Genomic DNA, 19,658 nt, shown 5'->3' with positions numbered 1-19,658 from the left:
TGAAAAGCTGATTTAACACTCAAAACTAGACGGTTCATGTGTTGAAGAAATGAGTTAACTTTTTATTGAATGCATTTACGCCCGCTATCGCGCAGAGACTGCATTGCACTAAAGTGCCTCACTGCATCAGCTACTATCGATGCTGATACCCGCTGCAACTGCTACGCTATCCATAGCCATGCCAATGTTTTGGCCGCTAAACGCTGCTATTGGTATCCGCTGTCCCTGCATCAGCTGGCCCAGCTGCTATCGATGTTGAGATTCGCTGCAACTAGTGCGCTATCCATTGCTATGCCACAGCTGTTGCCGCTATCCGCCTGGTATCCACTGTATTACTGCTGCTATTGCTAAGGGAGAACTGCTGTTGTCGCTGTCTAGAACTATTATGAGCGGCTTCGACTGAAACAGGCTCTTATATAGGGATGAAAAACCTAGGAAATCATTGATAACTATTGATAGCCATTTTAGTCGATATTTCCCATACTTACTCTTATACAGACAAACAGCACATTCAAATTGCAAGGTCTATGTTTCTGTCGACTGTGTTTGGGAAGCAATCATATTAACAACCAATCAGATCAATCGAATTTTGCGCTTCAACAAGAATCGAGCATTTTCATTAATAGAGTAAGTTGCTTGTCATGTTTGAACATGACAATTTTTGAATTTTGATTGTGCGAAAAATTAATTTTTATGCTGATAATCAAAGCTATGTTGTGCTCATGACTGAAATAGAAGATAATTCAGTACGTTCTGAGACACGGAGATGAAGCTTAATATATATCTGCTCCAAATTTCGCCAGGTTTCCAGAACGTTCTTTTCATTAAATGCATTCACTAGTGTGCCCGCTATCGCTCAGAGACAGCATTTCATTAGATGCCCCACTGCATCAGCTGGCCCTGCTTATATTGATGTTGAAATCAACTGCAACCGCTGCGCTATCCCCGTTGCCACAACAGTGGACGCTTCCGTTGCCATTGGTATCCGCTGCGCTGCATCTGCATCAGATCAGTCGAATTTTGTGCTTCAACGTCAAGCCAAATATATATCTGTTCCAAATTTCTTGAAAGAGTAAATTGATTTTAGAGAAAATATCAACTCTTCAATAAGGTTTTTATTTAATCCTGAAAAGGACAATTTGTTGTTCAATTCAATGTCTGATAAGATGCCGATCACATCTTTGCGTTATCACTGGCAGTGCGAATAAAGTATTTCAGTCATATCACTGAAGTTTTTTTTGTTCACAACCTTTATTTAACACGGCACAATAATATCACTGAAGTGAAAACGGAAAAAGCGGCATTCCGTGGAATCATTTCACGACCATTTTGAAAGTGGAATGATTTTACGAAGATGGGGAAGGTTTGAAATCGATTGATTCGTGATCGGGAGCATTACCACTTCCGAATAAATGAAAGTTGCAAGTTTTTACGCATCATTTGAAAATAATATGAACGTCTGTTCTCTGTGACTTACCGGCCAACCCCGTTATCACAAGGTTGTAAAAATAAGACGAACTCACAAGGTAACCATTTTAAACTGTGTGTGTTTATATCAAGTAAATTCAGATTCGGAGAGCCGGGTTCTGCGAGATTGAGTAGACAGTTTCCGCTGTTAATCTTGCGCCTGAGGCAGTCTACGCTATTTCAAAAACCAATGCTGATTGGTAGATTTTTTAAAAAGGTTCTTTTGAGATATTTATTATTTGGAAAATTTCCAAATTTGGTCCAGAAAATTTCTAGAAAGAAATCAGTCATATCGTGAGTCTAAATGAAGAACTGATATCATAAAATGACGTCTATATTGCTGGTCAAGTTGTAATCTAGAATACACTAAAGTCGCTTTTTATGCGGGGATACACGCCGCGTAAAAAAACCGCGTAAATTCCGGAATCCGCATAAAAAACCGCGTAAATTCCGGAATCCGCGTAAAAAAAACCACGTAAATTCCGGAATCCCCGTAATCAAGAACCGCGTAAATTCCGGAATCCGCGTAAAAAAACGCGTAAATTTCGGAATCCGCGTAAAAAAACGCGTAAATTCCGGAATCCGCGTAAAAAAAACCGCGGAAATTCCGGAATCCGCGTAAAAGAAACGCGTAAAGAGCGACCTTAGTGTACTGCGGAAAATAAAAATGACAACCGCAGCTGCCAAAATAAGAACACTGATGGAAAACCTGAAGAAGTAATTTGATAAGTTTCATATTTTCACTGAAACATCATGAAACATGTTTACAAAGAATACTTGAGATAATATATAAATAAAAAAGCAATGATTTGATTTAAACATTAATGGTGAATTTGTCTGTGTAATGGGCATAAACTACTTAAACTACAGAAATGTCTTGTCAAACGTGCCGAACCGATAACACGCATATAGACACAGTTAATGTTTCTTGGGCGCGTTACGGGCGTTTCGACCTTTTTTACAGTCACATGCAGGGAGCTGCGTGTCTTGCTATTGTTCGTCTTAGGTTTTAGATACTTCTTAATATAACCAAAAAGCTATTAAACCGAATTATAGAATGAAACTTACACAGGAGGAAACACAACATGTGTTTCCAAACTACGAAAATATTCTACAATTGCTCAATGGGAATGTTCCGTCCATAACCCAAACTAAGGGACATTTTGTAATATTCAAAGTTGAAGAATATGACCAAGGATGAAAAAAATCGTATCGCATAACAATCATTCGGATATCATTTCTGAACTTGCTATTCATAAGCTTTTAATTCCAGCAAACCATCGCTATTAAAAGTTACACATTCTCACGCATGCAAGAGACAACTTATAGCAAAAAAAAAATGGTAGCTTTCTTTGATGATTTTGTTTCAGTATTGCCTGCTTCAGGGGGAGAGAGCAACATATAGCGAGTGTTTCACGAAAGAATCGTATACGATTGCACTCGAGCGATCGCAGCGATTCTTTCAAATGTTGGTTGCTTGCAGGCGTAATTCGGTTACCCCACGTCGTGCTTTCACCGTGTTATACCGCTATGATTCTTAGTGATTTCAAATTAGCATTGGGCGATACGACGGAGAGTATCGATACTTCAGTATCGATACCCGAGGAACCAAAAGTATCGAGATACCCAAAATATCGGTCAAGAAGTATCGATACCAGAAGTATCGATACAATAGCTGAGATTTTTTTATTGAATTTTTGATATTATTGTTCCAGTTGAAAATCGAAATATCGACTCGCGACTTTCGATTTTTTTACCTTATGCACAATGCGCATAGTGTCGCATCTAGTGCGCTGTATTGCGCGTCAGATGCGCTATACAGCGCACTGGATGCGACATTATGCGCATTGTGTATATGTATGTATGTATGTATGTATGACCTTCTAGATTCCACTGTCTGGCAGTGATAGGGTGAAAAAAGACAATGCTGTTGATTCTTGTTTGCTTCTGTCTTGTTTTCGGAACCTAGAAGGTGTTAGCTCTACCGACCTTCCAAAGACCCTTTGCAGAATGACTGAGTACTTGCAGCGCATTCCGAAGTCAATTTCCATTCGGTAAGCCCCGCCTCAAAATAATATTAGAATCTAATAGATTCTATTATTATTTTCAGACTTTCAATTCATTTGACATATCAATATCAAAAGAATTGACCCGTATTTAATATATATATATAGGGTAACTGACGGCTTCATCATGTGATATGTATTGTGGGCAGGATTCAGTTTGCCAAGCTCTACTGCTTTTATTCCACTCAGAAACTCAATGTGTATTAACTTACCTTTGACGTTGAAGTTTTTCTGTTCGCATGAATGAATCACTCCATTAAAAACTCAAACATTTTTATTGTTTTTTTGACAAAATTTAAACTGCCACTTTCACACATCTAGATATTTTTCCCGGTCGAAGAAAACTTCCACGAAACACATCTTTGCCGCTAGCGATATTTGGTTACGATTTTCTCGTGAAATATCAGGGCTAGTAGCAAAATAATAGTGACTTTAGTGACTTTTTTCATTAAATATTGACCAATTAGAGACCGGATAACGACCAAATAGTGACCAAAATTATACAAAAGAGGGTTTTGAAATTTATTGTTGAACCATAAATGTATGTGTATGTATGACCTTCTATATTCCACTGTCTGGCAGTGATAGGGTGAAAAAGACAATGCTGTTGATTCTTGTTTCTGCATCTGTCTTGTTTTCGGAACCTAGAATAAACCAAAAATTCTAACCATAAATAAACCAAAAATTCTAACTAAAATCTGTATCATAATCATTCAAAATGCATCTAAAATATTATTTGCTTAAAGCTAAATATTAAATCTAGATGAGCATGAGCATGAGCATGATTGACTGCCCGCGGTTGCTACTCCTTTATTGCCAAATCAGCTGTAATTACACAAGAACCAACAGATCATGTTTGGGACCAACATGCATCCTCAATGTGTAAAAGTGCCGAACTAGTCATAAATATAACAAATTATGTAAAACAACTGTTCAAAAGCTAGAACAATCAAAAAATCTAAGCATATGATTCCTGAGAAACACATACTCCAAACTCCACAAACCACACTAACACTTTGTGGACAAAACTAAAACTTGTTACTGAAACTCTGCGGAAAAAAATACCGCGCACACAATTTCAACGATGAAATCAAAATCTCTCTGTATCTGTTTTCTCACATAAAGTAAAACTAGAAACAAGCATCAACATATCACTTTACAATACAGACAAGACAAAACGTATACTTAGCTTTCATCTCTGCATTTTCCAGTTGTTTTCATCGTTTTTGGACTTTTCTTTAAATAGAAGTACATTGGCAACATGCATGTATGCCTTCACACACTCGTTTAATCCATACAACATTTCATTCGTTGAAAAGAGATAGCACATAAACACTGTAAACGGCGATGCATGGTTTTGATCTTATTGGCAAATTTTTACTTCAAATTTAACTAGATACAAGCCAAATATAATTTGCACTATGCCAATGAATAAATCCCTAATGAGCATCCAATCACTATAAAACTATGTGGAGCAGCTGCTCGAAAAACACTCTCCTTATTGTATGTAATAACACCACACACTCCACACTTTCAAACCGTCGCCAAGACAGCGATAGAAAAAAGAGCAAGAAAAAATAAACACTTTGGTGAATCTAAAAAGCAACGCAATAATATTCAATTTTCACAATTAAATTTATACATTATGCGCATTGTGTATAAGGTTCAAAAATCGAAAGTCGCGAGTCATTATTTCGGTTTTCAACTGAAACAATGATACATTTACTGAAAACCAGTAATCGATTCAGTGATTCGCGAAAATACAGCAAAACTATTTGCTGAACAGAAAACAGTAAATGAATGTTTGCTGGAATTCAGCAAAAGAATTGATATGGCAAAAAATTTACGTCAAGCTGTCATTAGTAAAACGCGCCAAATCGCTGTGCAGCTGGTACGGGATCATCGCTAAGCTCCTGATAGCGAATATGGGACCATAGCTAAGTCCTTGTTGAGCTAGATGAACTTAAAAGTTGAAATGATAATCATACATCTCTAGTTCAACAGTAATTTGCCTATGATCCGATGTGTGGATGGAATCTGGTGCCTGACGGAAACATGGTTCCCTTGAACTTACTGGTTAACCAGCAAATTGATTTATGCTTTGCTGAATGAACAGCAAATTGTCATAGCTGACAACCAGCAAGTTGTATTTTGTTTTACTGAACATGCAGCAAACGACCTGTCACTTTTATGCAATTGATAATTAGCAAATTTCATTTTGCTGAACAGATTGCTGGAAGCACAGCACACCAAAAATCAGCAAAATTTTGGTGGTTTCCAGCAATGAAAATTTGATGTGCCGACTTTTTGTTGTTTTTCTGGTATCTATCCGCATTCTCTAGAGCAGCATGAATCAAATGACTTCACAAACAAATACATACAGGTAATGCAGAAATTCTGAGCTTTGACAAACAAATGAATTAAACAACTTATATCTTCACGATTTGTATTCACTGGCCCAATGGGCTGTGAAGCTCCCGTCTTATTTGTATAAATTATTGACACACTTCCATATTAATCCGGATGTTGTGCTCATGACTGAAATAGAAGATAATTCAGTACGTTCTGAGACACGGAGATGAAGCTTAATATATATCTGCTCCAAATTTCGCCAGGTTTCCAGAACGTTCTTTTCATTAAATGCATTCACTAGTGTGCCCGCTATCGCTCAGAGACAGCATTTCATTAGATGCCCCACTGCATCAGCTGGCCCTGCTTATATTGATGTTGAAATCAACTGCAACCGCTGCGCTATCCCCGTTGCCACAGCAGTGGACGCTTCCGTTGCCATTGGTATCCGCTGCGCTGCATCTGCATCAGATCAGTCGAATTTTGCGCTTCAACGTCAAGCCAAATATATATCTGTTCCAAATTTCTTGAAAGAGTAAATTGATTTTAGAGAAAATATCAACTCTTCAATAAGGTTTTTATTTAATCCTGAAAAGGACAATTTGTTGTTCAATTCAATGTCTGATAAGATGCCGATCACATCTTTGCGTTATCACTGGCAGTGCGAATAAAGTTATTCTTGGGGGAAAATAAACACTGAAAAGCTTGACACTCAAAACTAGACGACTCATGTATTTTGAACGCCAGCTTTCCAGAACGTTCTTTTCATTGGATGCATTTACTAGTGTGCACGTCGTTCAGAGACAGCATTTCATTAAAATGTCTCACTGCATCAGCTGGCCCTGCTGCTATCGATGATGATATCCGTTTCCACAGCTGTGGTCGCTATTCGCTGCCATTGGTATCCGCTGCCCTGCATCAGCTGCCCCTGCTATCGATGCTGAGACGCGCTGCGCTATCCGTTGCCATACCACGGCTGTGACCGCTATCCGCTGCTATCGATGCTGATACTGCTGCTGTATCCACTGCACTTCTACTGCTGCTGCTAAGGGAGGACTGCTTTTGTCGCAGTCTATAATTATAATGAGCGGCTTCGGGTGAAACAGGCTCTTATATAGGCCAAAATGCACATTTCAAATGGCAAGGTCTATGATTCTGTCGACCGTACTTGGGAAGCAATCATATAAAGACCAATCAGAGGCCGAATTTTTCGTTTTGACAAGGCTTGACTATTTTCAATAGTACAATCGTTTGAATAATAAAATTACAATTATCTGCATTTGGAAAGAATCTTAGAAGATTTTCCAATCTATTGCTGCAAGAATGAAGGAAATCCATCGAATACTAACCGATTTATTAGCATTTCAAATTGGACATATTTTTCACTTTTTTCGGTTTTAGCTTTTCATTTCACATCCGTATGTAGCCGAACTTCCTGAGAGAAGTATTCTACTTCAAAACACTGAAAAAAATCAGTAAAAATATTCTTGCTGATTATCAGCATTCAGAATTCTGTTTGCCGGAAATCAGCAAATTGCTGGTAATTGCTTAATTTCTGGCAACTCCATCCGTCAAACTGTCAGAACAATCGCCATTTTGTGCGAAAAAGTGAACAAAACTATAGAGAAATAAAAATGAGCTTATAAGGGTTTGTATCATGGATAAGGAATTTAAAAATGCCTTGCATGCGCTTAAATTTAATGATTGTGATATAAATAAAGTGTTTGATAAGTTAATTTTCAGTTTTTCTAGGAATTTGGGAATATGGGCAATAAACTGCTATTTCTGCTACCAATTAGTGGAAGGTTATATCGATGGGCAACAAAGACATTTGAAAGTTCATACTGATAATTCAGATTTAAAGTCAGATAACTTTAAAATAAATATTCGCAATGTAAAACATTTGTTTTAATAAAATAACAAAAAACAAAAGAACATTCTGTGTGTTGTCTGACTTTTGCTGAGATACATAAGCAAATTCATGTCAAATGCTCAAATGCTGAACAGGCAGCAATTAATTCAAACAACTGATTTTCAGCAAAATGGTGTCAAAAATTTGACGTTTCGATTTGCTGATCGTTTCAGCGAGAAAGTTTGCTGATATCATAGCTGATTTTCCAGCATGAAGAATATCAGCAAAATTTTGCTGGTTTCCAGCAATAAAAATTTAGTGTGTAGGTATCTGACTTTCATGATCTCTCTTAGCTCCCATCCGCCACCCGGAAGCACGCACCCTTAATCCCTTAGTAGTCCCTTAGTAGTAGTTCAGTCATATCACTGAAGTTTTTTTTGTGCACAACCTTTATTTGACACGGCACAATAATATCACTGAAGTGAAAACGGAAAAAGCGGCATTCCGTGGAATCATTTCACGACCATTTTGAAAGTGGAATGATTTTACGAAGATGGGGAAGGTTTGAAATCGATTGATTCGTGATCGGGAGCATTACCACTTACGAATAAATGAAGGTTGCAAGTTTTTACGCATCATTTGAAAATAATATGAACGTCTGTTCTCTGTGACTTACCGGCCAACCCCGTTATCACAAGGTTGTAAAAATAAGACGAACTCACAAGGTAACCATTTTAAACTGTGTGTGTTTATATCAAGTAAATTCAGATTCGGAGAGCCGGGTTCTGCGAGATTGAGTAGACAGTTTCCGCTGTTAATCTTGCGCCTGAGGCAGTCTACGCTATTTCAAAAACCAATGCTGATTGGTAGATTTTTTAAAAAGGTTCTTTTGAGATATTTATTATTTGGAAAATTTCCAAATTTGGTCCAGAAAATTTCTAGAAAGAAATCAGTCATATCTTTTCTAGAGCCGCAATTTAATTGCCTACAACTTTGCTAAAGACGCAAATTCAATTAAAGAAACCTTTTTCTGATATGGAAAATTTTATCCATCAGTCACAGTTTGGGATAGGCCCTTATGAAACAGCAGTCGTGAGTCTAAATGAAGAACTGATATCATAAAATGACGTCTATATTGCTGGTCAAGTTGAAATCTAGAATACACTAAAGTCGCTTTTTATGCGGGGATACATGCCGCGTAAAAAAAACCGCGTAAATTCCGGAATCCGCATAAAAAACCGCGTAAATTCCGGAATCCGCGTAAAAAAAACCACGTAAATTCCGGAATCCGCGTAAACAAGAACCGCGTAAATTCCGGAATCCGCGTAGAAAAACATCGTTAATTCTGCATTCCAAGTGAAGGGAAACCGAAATCCGCGCAAACAAAAATACCGCGTAAATTTCTGGAATCCGCGTAAAAAAAACGCGTAAATTTCGGAATCCGCGTAAATTCCGGAATCCGCGTAAAAAAAACGCGGAAATTCCGGAATCCGCGTAAAAAAAACGCGTAAAGAGCGACCTTAGTGTACTGCAGAAAATAAAAATGACAACCGCAGCTGCCAAAATAAGAACACTGATGGAAAACCTGAAGAAGTAATTTGATAAGTTTCATATTTTCACTGAAACATCATGAAACATGTTTACAAAGAATACTTGAGATAATATATAAATAAAAAAGCAATGATTTGATTTAAACATTAATGGTGAATTTGTCTGTGTAATGGGCATAAACTACTTAAACTACAGAAATGTCTTGTCAAACGTGCCGAACCGATAACACGCATATAGACACAGTTAACGTTTCTTGGGCGCGTTACGGGCGTTTCGACCTTTTTTACAGTCACATGCAGGGAGCTGCGTGTCTTGCTATTGTTCGTCTTAAGTTTTAGATACTTCTTAATATAAAAAGCTATTAAACCGAATTATAGAATGAAGCTTACACAGGAGGAAACACAACATGTGTTTCCAAACTACGAAAATATTCTACAATTGCTCAATGGGGATTGCTTATTCGGCAGCCGAAGAGGAAAGTTCATTTTCTTGTGCGCTCCGCAGTTCGCTTAAATTAATTTACCGTTCTTTCTAGCGCTCGCTGGTGAAGAACAGTGTGTGGTAGTGGTGAAGTGCTTGCTTTTGGCGCGTGTGCTGGAAGGTGCAGCGCTTGTTTTTCGGTTTGCTTCTTCTCCCAGCAGAACAGGGCGATTTGATCGGAGCTCCGGCGAGGGAAAGGAGGCGGTGACGCCGTTTCTCAGACGGTGCAACATCGCAACTGTGCTGGAAGGTGTCGTGCTAGTTTTTGGCGCGTGCGTTGATAGAGGAGAAAATCGGCGGCGCCGTTTTGCAGTCGATGTAACTCCCGCTAGAGCTGATTACAACTACATACAAAGATAAGTGACACTTTTTATTTATTCTCTTCCCCACTTGTGTATATACATAACTGATCTATCTTGCATTCTTTTTATAATACATATATTCATTTTTTTTTACCTTGTATACATTAGTATATTACATATTCTTATACTTGATACATTGCGCAGCCGTTGAATGGCGGTTAGGGGTCTGGCTACCCCACCGGACCTTTCATCCTCCTCAGAGGGTGAAGAGTCCGGGATGGACTTTGCCGAGATTCCCATAAATTACAACAACGCTTTCTTTGATGTAGTAAAGAAGCGTAAAAGGCCCCGTAAAACTGCCCCGATTGTCCCATCCACTAATGATGTGCCAATACGGGTCAAACAGTACCAGGTGAACCAACCCGGTCTTCGTTGGGTCGTGTTTTTCCGACCCAAAAATAAACCTCTCAGAGTTATGCAGATATGCAAAACTCTGAAGAAAGATTACACCAGTTTGACTGAGATTTTTAAAGTCAAAACGGACAAGCTGAAGGCAACCTTTTCTGATCCTCGACAAGCAAATGCTGTCGTCCAGGATGCAAATTTCAACATCGAGTACCGCGTTTATATACCGGCACGCGTTGTTGAAATAGAAGGTGTTATCACAGAGGCTGACCTCACTGAAGAAGATATTATGAAAGGTGTTGGATGTTTTAAAAATCCATCCCTTCCTGAAATCAAGATCCTTGAATGCAGGAGAATGTATTCCAAGGACAATACGGGCAAATATTCCCCAAACGACTCGTTTAGAGTAACTTTTGAGGGAAAAGTACTCCCGGATTTTGTCGAGCTTCACAAGCTTCGACTACCCGTAAGACTTTTTTTTCCGAAAGTCATGACGTGTATGAACTGTTTGCAGTTAGGGCACACGAAAACCCACTGCAATAAGAAATCTAAATGCTTCAAGTGCGGTGAAATCTCCGAGATTAACCACACTTGTAGCGAACAGCACGTAAAATGCTGTCTATGTGGAGGTGAACCACATAAAATAGAAGCGTGCTCAACATATAAATTGCGCTCAGAAGCGTTGAAAAAATCGACGAAACAACGCTGTAAGCAGTCATTTGCACAGATGCTAAAGACTGCCTTACAGCATCAGGAAAATCCGTATTCCAGCTTGGAACATGACGATCCCAATGATGATGAAGAGGTATATCAACCTCTTCCGTCAAGCGGGGCCGTGCGGAAACGACCAAGCGTATCTTCCCCCAAGCTCCCTAGAAAAGAGCAGAAGAAAACGCATACAGATACCCCAAGTGGTCCTCCTAAGCAAAATATTGCTAAGCCGTCACCTCCAGGATTCAAGCTTAATCCTGAGGGTAACAATTTCGATAAAGAGTTTCCCAAACTACCAGGAAAACAATCTGCTTCCGCCAAAAAACAGTCATCGGAACCTGAAATACAGACCACTGATGGACGTATCTCATTCAAAATGATCGTTGAATGGATATTTACCACTTTTGGTTTATCCGATACTCTTAAAAGTATGATCTCGGCTTGGCTTCCAACAATCTGCATGTTGGGTAAGCAACTAAGCACCAAATGGCCTCTCCTCGCGTTCGTATCCTTCGATGTATAAATTAGACAACAGAAGTGACGAATCGACAACAAGGATCATACAATGGAACTGTAGAAGTTTGATCCCCAAATTAGATAAATTTAAACTTCTGGTTCACGATAGCAAATGCGATATTTTCGCGCTATCTGAAACATGGTTATCAACTGATACGACACTAGCCGTACCAGACTTCAATATCATCCGTTTAGACCGAGGAAACTCTTATGGCGGAGTGCTCCTTGGTATCAAAAAATGCTACACATTCTTCCGTATTCCTCTCCCAGCAATTGACGGTATAGAAATTGTTGCTTGCCATATAACAATTGCTGGTGAGGGCCTCACTGTTGCATCAGTCTACATTCCGCCTAGAGCTACTATTAATCGGTTGCAGCTGACACAAATAGCTGAACTTCTTCCGACTCCACGCCTTATCCTGGGAGATTTCAACTCTCACGGTACGGCGTGGGGAGCACCCAGGGATGACAGCCGTGCTGTTCTCATTGAAAGTTTGTTAGACGACTTCGATCTGACCTTATTGAACATACCTGGGTTAGCTACGAGAATAGCAAGGCCTCCAATACGAGAGAGCACATTAGACTTGTCGATGTGCTCCTCCTCAATAGCTTTGGACTGCAAATGGGAGATTATTCAAGATCCCCACGGCAGCGACCATTTGCCAATCAGTATTTCGATTATGAACAGGCTCCATTCTGCTACCACAGTCGAAGTAGAGTATGATCTTACCCGGAATATTGATTGGGAAAAATTCTCGAACATAATATCCCAGGGTCTCGAAACAAACGAAGAGCTTTCCCCATCTGACGAATACAACTTCCTTGCAACATTAGTGCTAGATAGCGCGTTGCAATCTCAGACGAGGCCCGCCCCTGAGAACAAGTTGAAAATTCGTCCCAACAAACAATGGTGGGACAAAGATTGCACCGAGATGAAAAAAGCTCTAAAAGCATCATACTTAGCATTCAGGAATGGTGGCTCAATTGAGCTTTATGATCAGTTTAGGGAGCTTGAAATAAAACAGTCTAAGCTACACAAACTGAAAAAAAGATCATACTGGCAAAATTTCATAAGCACGTTACCCAGAGATGCTTCTATGAGCTATCTCTGGAATACGGCTCGAAAAATGCGCAATAGGTCCGACAGTAATGAGGCTAATGAATACTCTGAACGTTGGATCTATGATTTCGCGAAAAAGGTATGCCCAGACGCTGTCCCATCACAGCAAAAATTCAGCGATACAACGGCTATTGAAGAACCAGATTTTACCATGTTGGAGTTTTCAATTGCCCTCGCGTCTTGCAAGAATAAGGCTCCAGGACCGGACAGGATCAAATTTAATTTGATGAAAAACCTGCCGGACTCGGCCAAGCTACGATTTCTTAAACTGTTTAATAAGCTTATCAGGAACAATATGATTCCGGAAGCTTGGAGACAGGTTAAGATTATCGCAATCAAAAAGCCAGACAAACCTGCCGCAGATCACCGCTCGTACAGGCCGATTGCGATGCTCTCATGCATACGCAAATTGCTTGAAAAAATGATTCTGCGTAGACTTGACAACTGGGCAGAAACAACTAACCAACTATCAGAGACCCAGTTCGGCTTTCGTAGGGGCAAGGGCCCTAACGATTGCCTGGCATTGCTAGCCACAGAAGCGGAAATGGCTCTTGGCAGCAAACAACAAATGACCTCGATTTTCCTGGATATCACAGGCGCATTTGATTCAGTTTCAATCGAAATTCTTTCCGAGAAACTGCATCAGAGAGGATTCTCCCCTATATTAACAAACTTTTTGATCAACCTGCTGTCTGAAAAGCATTTACTTTTCAACCACGGTTCTTTAACAATAACACAAACAAGCTACATGGGTCTCCCCCAAGGCTCTTGTCTGAGTCCGCTGTTGTACAACTTCTACATCAGTGACATCGACACATGCTTGACGGACGGCTGTACAATGCGCCAGTTAGCTGACGACTGCGTTGTATCAGTCACGGCGACTTTAGCTGTAGACATGAAAAACAGCCTGCAAAATACGCTAGATAATCTGACCGGTCGGGCCAGTTGTCTTGGAATCGAATTCTCGCTTGAAAAAACGCAGATGGTAGTCTTTTCAAAAAAGCGACTATGAGAGGTGTTTGGAAGTTGTTCAGAAACCCTGTATGTCAGTATACCAGCGGTTCATGACCATGGAGATAAACCCTTCGGTTGTTGCTCCATCCCGTGAGATTTCAACATCGCTCAACAATTCTTCTGTTGTATTTGATTTGACGATGAAACTAGAAATCCATGGAATTCCCGAACACCTTAAACCAACAGTTGTGCCATTAATATTTTCGGCAAAATTCGGCCACCTCCCAGAACAGAACTCCTTTTTCACGGACGGATCTGTGATGGATGGACAATCCGGATATGGCGTTTTTAACACAGATCATCACATATCCCGCAAACTGACACAGCCTTGTTCTATATATGTAGCTGAATTAGCTGCCATACACAATTCGCTGCGAATTATCGAGCTCAAGACACCAGGCAATTATTTCATCTTCTCGGACAGCCTCAGTTCTTTCGAAGCTCTCCGATCGATTAAACCGGTCAAGCACCCGTCCTATTTCCTTCCGGAAATTAGACGGATATTAGAAGTGCTGGTTGATCGGTCTTTCATTATCCGCTTTGTGTGGGTCCCCTCTCATTGCTCAATCCCAGGCAATGAAGAAGCTGATTTATTAGCGAAAAGGGGTGCCTTAGAAGGAGATATATTTGATAGACCGAAAAATGGGATAAAGACGATCTTGGGCGATGGATGCACTCGATCTTGCCCAAAGTGTCTACAAAAGCTTGGTTCAAAGGGTTAGATTTAACTCGAGATTTCATTCGAGTTATTTCGCGCCTAATGTCCAATCACTATGTTGCAAACGCACACCTTTATCGAATAAACTTAGTCGATAGTAATCTGTGCGAATGTGGAGGGTACGAAGATATAGATCATATAGTCTTCGTATGCCCTAAGTACCACAGAGCAAGGACCAAGCTTATTGATTCTCTCCGAAAACAGAAAGTGACATTTACAATGCAAGTACGGGATGCGCTTGCTAGCCGCAACCCAGCGCTTGTAATACCTATTTATGACTTTTTAAGAGATATCAAGTATCGAATTTGATTATCTCCTTGCTTCTTCTTCTAATTTTTCCAACACAACCTCCATCAAAAAGTTTCACACTAATTCTGTTCCTTTTTTTTTCTTTTATTGATCTTTTTAGAGACACATGAATCATCGCTTCTTTCTGAGAGACATGATCCACAAAACATAGATATAAGTTTTGATTTCTAAAGATATAAGGAACCATCACACCTTAACGAATAGTATTAAGAATTGATATTTACTCATACAGAGAAGAACTTTATTTATTATTGTTATTGTTAGCCGTAGGTTTAAATGATATGTATTTTTAAATTGTATTTATAAAAGAGAAAAGATGAGAGGGTTTTTATGCCTGTTTGAGGAGGAGCAGTCGGGATACAGGCTCTACTCAAGCTGGCTTTTCCCTACTCCAAAAGATATTCGGCCCCGTTATGCTTTGCGGTTGGGCCTAAATAAATATTAGAGTTTAAAAAAAAAAAAATTGCTCAATGGGAATGTTCCGTCCATAACCCAAACTAAGGGACATTTTGTAATATTCAAAGTTGAAGAATATGACCAAGGATGAAAAAAATCGTATCGCATAACAATCATTCGGATATCATTTCTGAACTTGCTATTCATAAGCTTTTAATTCCAGCAAACCATCGCTATTAAAAGTTACACATTCTCACGCATGCAAGAGACAACTTATATCAAAAAAAAAAAAATATGGTAGCTTTCTTTGATTTTGTTTCAGTATTGCCTGCTTCAGGGGGAGAGAGCAACATATAGCGAGTGTTTCACGAAAGAATCGTATACGATTGCACTCGAGCGATCGCAGCGATTCTTTCAAATGTTGGTTGCTTGCAGGCGTAATTCGGTTACCCCACGTCGTGCTTTCACCGTGTTATACCGCTATGATTCTTAGTGATTTCAAAATTTGAAATTCAAATATCACATGCTAATGCACCATGCTACCATTTCCGTAAGCATTGATGATACCTATTTGCTCCGGTACGTAACGTTCATTTGGATTCATAATTTTGTATCACTGGCGATAATATCACAATCAGCAGCGTTTCTATGGAAAACTTGTACGCGAGTGAAAACAATTGAACGATACCTGATGAATCAAAGAACACATTTGCATGAAATATTGCTAGTGGGTGAAAATTTCCATGCTTGGATATGACACCAAGTTGAAATGCATAGCAAGTACTATTGCTCCAGTCGAAACGTCTTTTTCATTAATTCTCCCTGGAGAAGAGGCAGATGTAGCCGAAATTGACCAAGCATGATACAGATCTATTCTTCTGTTCCTGTTGCATTCAAAATAACTGTTTTTTTTAATTAAAGACCCCTTCAATTATCTGCAACTCGTTTTAAAAAGTGTTGCTAAGGTTTTGTGAAAGATCTTATGCAAAAAAATCATCGAATAAATATCACCATAACATTAAAAAAACGTTCGCTTATTTTTGAAATCAACAGCACGATTTCTTAGAGTCATAATGGATTTGGGAGCTGCGGTTGTCGTTTGCGGATCTACCACCGCCGACCGATACTAATTTTTTACCGCCCAGGAATATCAAAAAGGAATAACTGCGCGAAGTTTCAGCGAAGTCGGAAATGACATGCTGAAAAAAAAATTTTTTTATTCATTTTTCCGACCCGAACCCGTTTTTTTTTGTCGGTTGAAGCCCGATCCGACGAACCCGAAACTTTTTTTTCGATCAAATCCGACCCTAACCCGAATATTTTATTTCTATGAAACCCGAATCCGATTTTGTGAAACCCGAACCAGAGATTTTATAGTCTGGTTTCTTGATTTCAAACCCAAACTTAAACTGAACCCGACATTTTTAAAATATTTAAACCTGAACCCAAAACCCAACCGTCTGTAGTAGGGGCGCAACTCTTCTCGTTCATATTTACCCTACCGTAGGTTTATGTATAGCTCTGAACAGGACTGTAAATTTAACCAGGGCACGCTCTACGCCCTCACTATGGCAGTGTACTAAGACTGATGACAAAGTATACGCGTAAAGCATTTATCATGCCGTAGTTCAATGTATAGCCCTGCCTAGAGCTATCAGGTAAAATTGTTTACGAGCCGTTGCAGAACAGAGTGGTATATGTGTCACTTATGACATATATTACATGTTATTTCACACATTATAGAACGTGCAACATGCTACAAATCACATGTGACATGTTACATATTACATTTCACATTAATATGTTACATGAAGGTATACCGCCGATCTATGTACGAAGACCACTGTGTTCCGAAAAAGAATGGCCGTTCTGTTCGGACGAAATTTCAACATGGTATAAGTTGATATTAAAGTTCAATATTTTGAGATTTTCTTAACTTCTTAAGTTCAGCTTTTTAAGTAGATGTTACTTATGCCAAAAAATCATTTTGAAAAAAAAAAAGAATTCTAGACCAGTCTGTTCCGCAACGGCTATCAGGGAATTAATCATTTTGTTGCCATCCTGTCAATAGAATGGGAAAAATCAAATTATTTTTACACTATCAAATGACGACACCTCCACGACACCCTTTACATTGATACTTACATTATAAAACATTTCATTTATTACCACATCATGTATATGTTTGATTGGAATTAGTTCAGTTTTAGTACCTCCATTCGTAAAATGTGTCGAATATTGCAAAGCAAAATCCTTAATAAGGACAAGACGCTCTAAAAACACAAGTTTTAGACGAAGTATTTTTTTACGTTTAAATACTTACCGAATTTCACTATTTTAGTGTAACTAAAAGCAATCATCATCAACAAAAATGCAAAAAATCCATGAACCAACCCAACATTTCGACTGCGTTCATATGTCCATATAAAAACCACATACATAAAGAATACCCCTAAGCTTAATTTTAATCGAAATAATTTCTCTAAATTAATCTCAGCGTTTTCAACTGATACGTGTAGTATATTAGCAGATTTTTGCTCTATTCTTGCATTCACTTTTTTACCGGCTATTGTCCAATATATACCCATGTTGTTGTGTTGTTGAAGTTTCTTGTTTTTGGCTTGAAGTCTGTGCTTCTTATTAGTCCAGAGATGCCAGTTGTTTTTGAAAAATGTCTGCAACTGCTCGAAAACCGGAAAAATGTGCTCGAAAGCTGAAAAAAATCTACCCGTGATCCGAAAATATTTCGCTCACGCGGGCAAAAGTCTGTAAAAATCCGCACACATTTTAAGAAAATCTGCGCAAATATAAGGAGACTCTGACAAAAATCTGCAGAAATCGTGGAAAAACTGCAATTATCTGCAAATCACTAGAAATCTGCACACGGACTCCAAAAATCTGCGTTTTGCAGACAAATCTGCACATTTGGTATCCCTGTATCCGCCACTTACTACTCATACGCATGATTCAATCTAAGGGCATCCTTAACAGTGCGCTTCTATTCGGTTTATTCCAGGCCTTAGACGCGCCTATGCTTTTGCACTGGGTTGTATGTGACTTTTTTGTGGCTCCATTTCCATTTCGAACCCACCGTGGTTCCAATATTCTGCTTGTTATTTTTCGGTCATATAAAAATGGCGTCTTTTCATAGGCCTGGTTTATTCGCGTTGAAAGAGATTTCGAAGGCTGTTCGTACCTACGTGAACTCTCGTATGTAATTGTCAAAATGTGCGTGATGACAAAAGCAAAAATACTTCCTTCTTTCTTTTTCGCACGCAGAAACCAGCGCTCTATCATCACTTCATACCGTACCGGTCGCTAACTCAATGAAGTGTGCAGAGAGGTGACCTGTTTGAATCACCTCATTATGATTGAATTTACGATATTTTGACGTAACGTATGAATGAGTTTCTTCTGACTAAATCATGGCCGCTTTCTCTGATACGAAGCTTATCTGGTCTCAATACCAACCTGAAAAACACTTCGATGAGGAACAAGTTCCAATATAATTTTAAAAGCTAAATAGTTAATTCAATCGAGTGGAAGAAAACTTAATGTTCATATAAAGCATTTCAATCAATCTCGTTTTGTTTTTAAACAAATGTTCATATCCCAACAAATGTTCATATCCTCTGGTCACAGATTTTCACAGATTTTTGTCGTCAAAACACAGATTTCGAAACGGCAACTCTGGATGAAACGTCAAACAGAGACGATAACAACGACCGGTGTGAAAACGAGTGAGTGCGTAGTAGAATAGCCGCGCTGTACACAGTCCAAGTATGATGATAGTTCTATAAGGTATGCTATTCACGTCGATGCATTAGTATTAGTGATCGTTATGAACTTTTTCCAATTTTGTATGAAATTTGAAATGATTTTGCATTTTAAACTAAACTTATTGAACATTCTTTCCTGAAAAGTTATAGAAATGATGTTGAAACATGTTTTATTTGTGGGGAATACATAAACATGCTGCGGTCTAGGTAAAATATGCTGTTTTTCATCAATTTGCCGGTAACCTTTTTGCACTTTTCGTTTTTTTCTTGTACTCTAATAGCGCTTCTAAATGGAGTCGCTTATGTTTCATACAGTAACAAAAGTCATGAGCTATGACAAAGACTAAGATTATGCTCCAACTATTAGAAATATAGCATTTTTATATATTTTATTGCGACATATTGTCGCAACTTTTCACACTAAATCTAAATTAATATCAATATCTAGTGTGTTTCAACTGGAGATTCACTCTCCAACTAAAAAAATCAGATATAAAACAACATAAAACGAGAAATTTCCAAAAATGTTCTGAATTCCATACAAAACGCGAAATTTTTCATAACGAGATATGTTTGTGTGCGTGGATAGACAAAAATGTAGCATACCTTGTAGAACTGTCATC

General features: G+C 38.8%; 1 protein-coding gene across 1 annotated transcript in view; it reads right to left on the bottom strand.

Moving 5' to 3' along the window:
* The window catches only part of LOC129718495 (uncharacterized), a 61,027-nt gene extending 43,145 nt beyond the window's left edge, over nucleotides 1–17,882 (bottom strand). Inside the window, exons 1-2 of the mRNA XM_055669320.1 lie at nucleotides 17,580–17,882; nucleotides 17,402–17,529 (exon numbers count right to left, since the gene is read on the bottom strand). Coding sequence (XP_055525295.1) covers nucleotides 17,402–17,529; nucleotides 17,580–17,844 — 393 coding nt within the window. The 5' untranslated portion in view covers nucleotides 17,845–17,882. The remainder of the gene's footprint in view (nucleotides 1–17,401; nucleotides 17,530–17,579) is intronic.
* Between the last annotated feature and the right edge of the window lie 1,776 nt (nucleotides 17,883–19,658).

This window comes from Wyeomyia smithii, chromosome 1, assembly GCF_029784165.1.
Source record: "Wyeomyia smithii strain HCP4-BCI-WySm-NY-G18 chromosome 1, ASM2978416v1, whole genome shotgun sequence".
Lineage (NCBI taxonomy): Eukaryota > Metazoa > Arthropoda > Insecta > Diptera > Culicidae > Wyeomyia > Wyeomyia smithii.
The sequence above is the reverse complement of the archived record's forward strand: the minus strand, read 5'-3'. Positions and strand labels throughout refer to the sequence as shown.